Genomic DNA, 9,854 nt, shown 5'->3' on the forward strand with positions numbered 1-9,854 from the left:
GATAGCCATCATCAGGCAATTTATCTCGGAACTGGAGACCTCGGTTGATAACTTCTGTGACGAATAGTCATCTTGAAAGCAGTAGAGGAGAATTATCCTACAATGGCATTCTTTATGTCCCTTTCGGCTTGGAAATCGGTTTTGCCAGAGGGGAGAATGCTAGTGGGGTACACGGAGAGCAACAGTCGCAATCGAGGATTCCACGTATGGCAGGCGAGGATCCACCAGGCTCGGTAGTTTTTACTCGGTCGTCCGCGTTCGATTTCTTCTACATTCCAATCAAAACCGAATGAATTATTAATGAAAGCTATAACGATATCCGAGTAGAAAACGAATTTATTGTACATTCGGTAGGACCTGTGATAATATATTATATGGATTCGGGAGTCTAAACATTCACTGAAAATATACTGGCTTTGACAACGTTCGTCACGCCATGTGGTGGGATAGCTGATGTTCGGGATTCCCCATTAAAGATCCATTAATCATATGGATGATGAGGCCATAGAGGGATTAAAGGAGTTTCCTTTTTCTATGAACAATCTTCGTCACTATATCAATTTCATCATCCACAGTATGTTCGGAGGATTCATCGGGGTTGCCGTCATTTGTGGAAGGTTATGTGCCTTTGATTAAGAACAGTAAAAGAAGAGGTGCAAGTTGTTATCTCAATAAAGTCTTTATTAAATATATTATCATCGTTATACAGATAAAATGGCTACAAAAACAGATGAAATGGCAGTTTCCCAAAGCCTTGTTAGGAGCCATGGCCCATATGCAGAAAACTATAGTGCCTTACAAAATAACATCTTCGGAATGAAGGAGTTGAATTTGTTTCCTCACTGTTCAGCAATTTCTTTCTGCATAAGGGCCTAGCAGTTCCGAGTTTTTAATGTATTACCATCCAGAACTGTGGAACTGAATCCTTAATGTAAATTATTAGCAAAGGAAACAAAACTGAAGATGAAAAAGCGTGTGGAATGCGCTTTAAATCGTTAGAAATTATTTCAACAAAAATGAAATTGCAAGTTACACATTAATATTGTTATAGGAATAAAAGAAAATAACACAGTTAGGAAGTTTTTTGATACTAATTTGATTGAAATATCTTTTTTGTAGTTGTTCACAGTAGAAGATAAAGAATGAACAAAATATCGTAACACACAAAATAAACAACTTTTTCTTTACATCAACAACATTCGTAATCTTCTCTTTATGATTTAACCACCTCAAATACGTTCTAGTAATGTCGAGTGGAAAATGATGAAATGAAATCGTCCAGCTCCACAGCTGAGAGGCTTAGATTTGACCATGATTGTTTACTGCACGATTGTCAAGATGAAACCAACTGTGGAACTGGTTGAGAAAGATTATGAAATAGACTCTTGTTAGTTTCAGCTTGGAATTATTATCTTGGCACGATAACTACTCCAAGTTTCCGGGCAACTAAAGAAAATACCAAGCATACCAGCGCGTGAAAATGCAGGCGGTAGGATAAATATAGCTACGAGCAAAAATTCTTTTTCATTGGAATATTGATTTATGACAACTTCCAATTCCCCACAAGGAAAAACAACATCGTTTTGATTATCCGAATATTCAATTTAATTTTGTCATACATGTGCATGTAGATGTACGTGTAATTTAATCACGATAATGTCGGGAATGAGAAAGCCGTCATTATGGTAACTAATCACAATTTGTTTTATGGTAGAAACTTGCAGCCTTGAAGGCCTGCAGCGATGTACAGCATGATCAGATGTGGAATGCAGAATGGTTAGTCATGTTTAGTGTGCGGCAGACCGGGTTCAGTTTTAGACTTACAGCAACAACAACAACAAATCAGCAACATTAACGACACGATTGCGGCACTTATACCTCCAATGACTGAGTACCGGACATTCGCGGACGTAGAACCGGACATAAACTCCTGTTGAGAAGAGCAAAAACATTTTGATCATTTTTCAAGGTTTTGAGATTTTTTTAGAATTCATAGTCAACGAGTTCTTTAAAGGGTAATCATGAGAAGATTCCAAAATGCTAAATTACCTTTATTTTCAATGCTATTTGACTCGTAAATTCATCACTGAAACAGAAAATTGAAAATTGTTATGATACTCTACTAACAAACTTGGGGTTGAGCCAAAGAATTATACTAAACTTATAGCAATATCACAGGGAACAAGCCAAATGAGATAGAAGTGTAATGAAGTATTGTCATTCAATTTTCACGTCATATTAACAAGCTTTTGTCTTCCGTGAAGCGCGACCTTCGATAGAAAATATAGCCGTACTTTTATTCTTAGTATTTCTCATGTGAATCAGTACTTATGTATTTTCGATTAGAAATCTAACTTAACGACGAACGAAAAATTCGGCAATTTGATAATCTTTCATTATCTGGTTGAATACTGTAATGAAACTTACAAAGGAGTTGGCTCCACGGCAACTGGGCCGTTCTTTGAATATTTATACGTATTTTTAGGGAAAGCTTCCAAATCGGTAAAAGTAATCGTCCGACTGGGCATCGGAAACAAGTATTGTTTGCCTTTCCTAAACCTGCAATCGATAATAGAATACAGCTGCATTTTATTCTAATAATGACCATAAAACTAGCATACATCAATAGCGATGAACAACTGATATACTTACAGGTAGATTTCTGGGCATTTTTTTACGCCGAAGCGTTTCTTCAATCTGGTATTAGTTTTTGTATTGACCATAGCCGTGTTTACATATTCATGCGAGAACCTGCAATAAATGAGGAGGAAGTCAGTAAAGGGATAATTCTGAATGACCTGAGAAAAAAGACGACTGTATTTCTCGGGCACTTTTTTGAATTATCAAAAATTTCGTCCTCCATTTGCTATCAACTTACTGAGTGGCCAATGTTTCAAATGTTATCTTCATGTTTTCCTTTAAACACTCACCATCGTGGCTGCAAAAAATCAAAGACAATGTTGAAAATACTCTTCTGATAGGTGCAAACGAAATTATCCTCTGAATTAGTTTTTAAGGCCATCTTCAGACTAAGGGTGGGGCATAGTGATTGGGATAACCAGACATCATGCAGCTATGGTGGAAGAGCAATGAACTGGAAGGACACGCATGTTTCGCAATAACCAATGAACAGAATCGTTGCAATAAGTTCTGCAAAAGAGCAAATGACCAGCTGTGCTTGGAGATGATAACTTACAAGATAACAAGCCAGTCGCCGGTGGTTGCTCCGGTAGCCGCTTGTGTTTCATGTTCGAACGAATCGTCGTTCAGCGATTTCAATTGCGGTTCATGTCTGGCTACATCTTCTAGATGGTTTAGAATTGCTTGTGGTTTCATAGTCAAATGAGCTGAGAAAAGACGGAGATCATGTTGACGAGTACAGGTGAATGAAAAAATACGTTAAGTAAAGTCCAACGCACACAGCACAGATGTTCGATTTGAACATTTTTATCGTTTGTGGGTAAAATCTTAACTAAAAACGTATCGTTAAAAAAAGTATTTTTTGCGTTTATGAGACAACGGTTTTGCCGTGTGCGTTTGGTTTAATGAATGAAAGGGCATTAACGATGATCAATAAATGGTTTGTGGCTCATATGGAAAGCTACTCTCCTCTCAAAACTATAGAAGTGGCATCCTATTGATGATACTTTCAGTAAGTGCGTTCATGACGATCAACAAGGGGTGGATTATGATTCAAATAATTTCCCTAAGTAAATGTACTTACGATTTATATAGACTGGCGTTGTGTTTTTTCTGTACAACAAAACAACAAAGTTTACGCTCAATCGTAACGCCACGTTTTGGTGAAGTGCATCGTCAGTAACGTGAACAGCCCGAAAATCTGCCAAAAAACATAACATCAGGATGAATTGAATGATTTCAAGTTTGACATAGTATTGATTATGGTCAATATTGTCTATCTATAAAACAGTTCAATGATATCTTCATAGATGCGCTAACAATTAACATATACTAAACAGCAGGGCCCGGTTTCATAGACTGAGTATCTAAGTTATCCCTAGGGATAAATCCTCAATCTGGTTAACAACCACCATAGTAACAATGAGAAACCATGGTTATAACTGACAAATTTCAAAATGTTCCCAGGGACTCTTTTTCTTCCATATCTATGAAACCCAGTCCAGGATATTATTGCGGCTTAATCGAAATGTGCAAAAAAAGTAGAGACCACAAAAGAATAGATGAACAATGGCCACTACAGGAAGTTAGCGCTTCAGTGAAGGCATCTGCCCTCAGACAAATAAAATCAAATAGAGCAATGTAGCAGTAGAAAAGCCCGGACACTCTGAAAATATATAATAAGTTTAAAACCTAATATACCCAAAATTTGTATGATTTATTCAAAATTAAAGCCAAAAGAAACGACGTTTCGAACTCTCGCTAATTCGCTTCTAAATCTTCTAAACTTTGTACAGAGTGAGTTAAAATTATTAGAGCAATGTGGCGCATTGATGAAACTAACAATTCTATGAATGATCATCATCATCAATATTATTCATTGATCATAATCATTGTGAATTTAATGGATTGCCGCATGTAGCCCGCAGGCCGTTGTTGAAGCAGATGCCACCACGACCATTATTTCATTATTTCCAGAATATATAGCAATGTGTTTGCATCTATAACACGAACATATGGCAATAATAGATGACTTCTTGCAAACAATAAAAACGTATGGATTGTTTCTACATGATTCATAGTCTAGATTATTTGATATATGAATAGGTTGTGACTTGAAAAAAATCTCATTTACATAAAGTAAAATCGATTAAGCAGTAGTACACAGGTTGGTCTCTGTATGTCGGTGACAATGCCATGAAATGTCTACTGCACATTACAAGCCAACCTTGTGATGATTTCAATATCGTCAATTATTTGACAACATCTTTGTAATTTGAATTTATTGATATGAAATTTGATGAATCTATGAATGAATCCTTTACCTTCGAGGTCGGTATTCTCAGCAATGTCCACTAGAACTTCAGAAGCGCGAATACATTCTTGGCTACATTTTGTGTTACCTGTAAAAAAAGCTCTATCATCGTTAACATAATCTCAGTTTTTGCATGAGTAGCAAGTTCCCTTGAGGAGGACTCCTTCACCTGAGTTGAGCCCAGTTTGACTCCGTTATTCTATTTACCTAACAGGACTAGCACCAATGGAGTCTGGGAGACCAACTGTTCCAAATCTTCGGATTTAATTTCTGGTAATCTTGGCCGCGGTCGTTCGGGAGTAACAACAGGCGGCTGCTGTGTGGTTTCTGGTACCTTTGGAGGCTGTTCAGTGGCTTGCTGGACCACGGGAGGTTGTTCTGTAGTTTCCTGGACAACCGGTGGTTGATGGGTGGTTTCTTGGACGACAGGTTGTTCTTGGCTTGCAGTACTAGGCTCGACGATTGGTGGTGATGCAGTAGTTCCCTCTTCACCGGGGTCTGCTTCATGTAATTCTTGTTCTTCAAATGACGAGGGCTCCTCTTCTTCACTTGCAGGGTAATACTCGTCCTGGTTAAATTTAAAGGGACGCCAAATGAAAGATTTGGTGATGAGAGCCGTTTACAGCCGTTTTTTAAAATCGATTCCAGAGAAAATTTAAATGTTGGCTATGCAGTGAAAGTCCGTTATAACGCCATCGTTTGTAATGGCACTACTCACTTAAGGCCACAATTTTTCCGAGTACAATTTGCTCAATCTAACTCACATTCAATGAAAATGTCATTCTTTATAACGCTGTTAAATTCTTTTTAACGCCATGTTTTTCACTGGACAGTGGCGTTATGAATGACTTTTGAATATCATAAAAATTTGGTCCTCATCTTTGAGTTTTTCTTGCACTTTGACATAGATTATTGCACCCATTTGAAAAAAGCGATATGTGGAGGAAAATTATCTTCATCTAATCAAATATCTATAAATATCGTAAGATGTTTTTCTCGTTTTTGTCTCCATCATATCGCATGGGAGAAGTTATTAGTAAGCGTTATAGGAATTTTGTAATAAATGGACCAAGTAAAGTTCGACCAGGACAAGGTCTTCTACTGATCAGTAGTGACTGAGAGAATGGCCACTGGGCATGAAATTAACCAGACACAGCCATCTTCATTGAGAATTCCACATATCGAAAAACTGGATCAGCATCGTGTATAATGCGTGTACATATATACATATGTACAGTAGAATTGTTTAATTCGAATCTCACATTTATCGGTTTGACTCACAATCAATAAATACATTTCTCGACAATATCAATGAACGATTCGATAAACCCTGTATATTTTCATTTCGAATGGCCAGATGTCAACCTCAACAAGTACGCTCTTGAGTTTATAGCAAGTGGCTATTGCTTTTGTGTCAAATTATTGATAGCCAATGTTTATATAGAATACAAGCAACGTATCATAGTGAAGAATTATCAATCCAATTATGTTACAATTAAAATAGAATCCCATACAAACTACCATCAAAAATTCGTTTCTTTTAAGAAATACGTTACGTGTAGACTACCCGTAAAATGAGGGGGAAAACCGGATATAAAACGGCATAGTTTTGGCTCCGTTCCGGTCCGTCCCTAATTCACACAACATTCAATTTGAAATGCAAACGGAAGAACGATGCATCGTGATCTAAATAAATCGTATATGCGAACCATTTAAACTTATTTTCTCTGGATGTATTATAGCTTGACCTACCTACTGACGCGTTCATCTAGTTCTCTAGACTTGTTCAACTAAGTCAAGCTATTTATTATATATTATCCATGAGTGGAAATAAATCTAAATGGTTCAATCACATAGAGAAACTTGGATAGAAGAATTTACATAATTCTATTCGAATCAATATATTATTGAAATTTGCAGTCTAGCCTCAAACTAGCACCGGCCAAGCACGATTAAAAGTATCGAAATTTTTGTGAAAATAATGAATTGAGAAATGTTCTAACCTCTGGATTTAGTTCCTCTGACGTCGGCTCCTCCTGAGAATGAGTTAGCGTCGCTGTCAACACCAGAATCAGCAGCAATAGCGTCTTTTTCATTGCGTATTTTCGGCGGACGGAGAATACGTGGCTAATGGACGCAGCCATGTTGGAAATGGTCCGGTTGAAACCTTTGCGCCATCTGCTTTGCTTGGCAGCTTCGATGGTTAATTGCTGGCAACCATTCAATTAGAAAATGGTTTCGCGCACCAATTCGCCATCTATCGAATATTTTACGAGATATTGCACTAGATCTATCGTTTCGGGTTCGGGAACTACATGTAGTAGACCTTTCTCCTGATCGAGGCACTGTCCCCAATTTTGCCAAAATCTTAAACTATACTGCGCATTGGCTGGTGGGTGGAGAAGAGTGGCGTGGGTCACAACAAAATCGTTTTCTCCTACAATTTCAGGCCATAAACACCAGGGCCGGTTTTATAGACTGGTATAACCTTTAACCCGGGGGCTAACTCAATTGACAATGAATTGAGTTAGCCCCCGGGTTAAAGGTTATACCAGTCTATAAAACCGGCCCCAGGCTTCTTAATGAAAAGAATATGTCCTTCAAATAGCGATTTGGGATTTGCTTCTTTAAACCATAAGAGGTTTAGTTCAGAATCCTTCATATAGTAGAATCCATGCTTGATTCAAAAATGATTGCAGAATTGCCAAGAATAGAGAATCAGCGATATTCTCCGAAACGAGAAGTAGCATAAGTAAAATAAGCAGGAAATTTTACAGGAAAAATGTTTCTTTTTATTTTCAGGTTGAAATCGTTTTTTATGAGAACAGAATTAATCGACTTTTCATCCATATCATCATTTTGAATAATAATTAATAAAAATAATAATTATAATTATGATAATAATAATAATAATAATAATAATAATAATAATGATACATAGCACATATGCCACTCTTTACTGGCCATCACGACGCAAATTGATTAAGTTGACCGATGTAGTTCACAACATGCGGGACGAAGTGCTTGACAATACAGCAACTTGATTCCAGAATATATACACATCACCGACCAACTTTTTAAAAACATGTTCTTAAGGAAATTCAAGGGTTTTCATCGCCCCCTATACCCGCTAAAATCAGTAAACAGTTTTCCTTATTGCCCGAACGGAAACCACTAATCGATTTATAAAACAAATAGTTATGATGGACTGCTGCCAGAACTTAAAACGCACGCAACGATACAAAATGGCACAAACCAATAAAAATGGCTGCCTCTATGATTCTTCCGATGACATCATTGAAAATAAAATTACAGTACAGAATTCAATTTAATGTCATAAGGAAAATAGTGGCATGGCAAGGGGAGGTGCACATACCCCTAAGATGTCAAATTGCCCTCAAATTTTATGGGAAAATGAAAAACATTAACTATAGAATATCAACTGTTTCAAAAATGAACTCAGTACTTTTCAAGGTAATGTTTCCAGTTGATCAGGTGGCCTTGTAATTATATGATAATTATATTTTGAGGGTGCACCCTCCCTGAATCAGATCCTAACTCTGCGCCCCTGTATGGTAATAAGTTATGTCACAGGGGAATTCATGAAGGCAGCCATACGTTCAGAACCGGTCAATACATGTATGCTGCCCACATGAGTAAATGCCGCCTTTTCAGAAAACAATGAAAACCGTTTATAATTCATTCTATTTTGACATATGCATCATGTATGACCAACCTCTCGATTCTCAAGGCAGAGGGAAAATCCAGGGGCGGATTTAGGGGGTGGTCTTGGGGGTCTGGACCACTGCCTTTCCATTGAGGTTGCCCTTTACGTTAAAACTGCAAATTTGACACTCTCTCAAAATGTGCATCTTTAAGGATGTATTTCTTCAAAAATATCTTAACACCGAGGGTGGGACCCTCGGACTGCTTTATCCAAAAAATGCCTTTTCTCTTTATCTGGACCCCCGGCGTTCTTTTTTCCCCAGATCCGCCTCTGAAATATTTTGTAGATGAACTAGAAAAATGATGATTGTCCGAATTTATTTTTGCCTTAGTTAAAAACAAACACTGTTTACCTATGAATCGATGGCCGATAATTTTGGTCACCGTCTGACTAAAACCTGATTCAAATGTACAATCGATATTCTATACCCCAAATATCTCTCGCTGAAATTTACAAATGTACACCTACTACGAAGAGAACTGGGCTCCTAAAGTTGTTATCTACAAATACCTTGCAATTTTTAAGTCATTTATTAAGTGGTGTAATGGTAACCAGCACCGTATTGTTTTTAGATAATTCCGTAGCGCATAAAATTACCATTAATTGAATTAAATATTTACGATAGGCGCAATGAGTGAAATTAAAGTCATTTAAGATTTCGGCCATTGGACTTATGGAAAATACTATCGAATTAAACTTAACTCGAACATAATTTTTCTTACTTTTTGCGCCAATTCCTTTAAACCGACTCGATTTCAATTATATTAAAATTACTGTAATGCGCCTCGATTGAACTTAACAAATTCTATCTACATCGACTTAATTTCTACAAAAAAGAAAAATTTTTTCCATTCAAGATTTACATATTTACACTTCAGAAAATTGAAGAAATGCATTTTAAATATTATTCGCTATCATTAGTCAATCATCAACCATCGAACATTTTTCTATTGATAGATGCGCTCTGGTGCATGCTGCCATCTGTTGGACAGCGAGGAAACAAGTCACCTCGTTCAGGCGAAAGGTACTTTCATGTGTATGGTATCGCCATCTGCAGCTTAACACCAAACGCTTGCTGTGTACAGATTTTGATGCTTGTGGAAACAGAATAATTCAAAATTTGAGGACAGAATTTGTATAAGCATTTGATAACTTGATATAACCATTTCAAAC

The 9,854-nt window shown here is 37.1% G+C and overlaps 1 protein-coding gene across 1 annotated transcript; it reads right to left on the reverse strand.

Moving 5' to 3' along the window:
* Window positions 1–671: 671 nt before the first annotated feature.
* Window positions 672–7,089, reverse strand: LOC141913977 (uncharacterized). Its single transcript, XM_074805209.1, has 10 exons — window positions 6,958–7,089; window positions 5,162–5,522; window positions 4,965–5,042; window positions 3,725–3,841; window positions 3,197–3,347; window positions 2,879–2,938; window positions 2,653–2,751; window positions 2,428–2,559; window positions 2,050–2,086; window positions 672–1,930 (listed from the first exon to the last, which is right to left on the reverse strand). The coding sequence occupies exons 1-10, from the start codon at window positions 7,048–7,050 to the stop codon at window positions 1,778–1,780; spliced, it is 1,281 nt and encodes a 426-aa protein (XP_074661310.1). The 5' UTR covers window positions 7,051–7,089; the 3' UTR covers window positions 672–1,777.
* Between the last annotated feature and the right edge of the window lie 2,765 nt (window positions 7,090–9,854).

Source organism: Tubulanus polymorphus, chromosome 12, assembly GCF_964204645.1.
Source record: "Tubulanus polymorphus chromosome 12, tnTubPoly1.2, whole genome shotgun sequence".
NCBI lineage: Eukaryota > Metazoa > Nemertea > Palaeonemertea > Tubulaniformes > Tubulanidae > Tubulanus > Tubulanus polymorphus.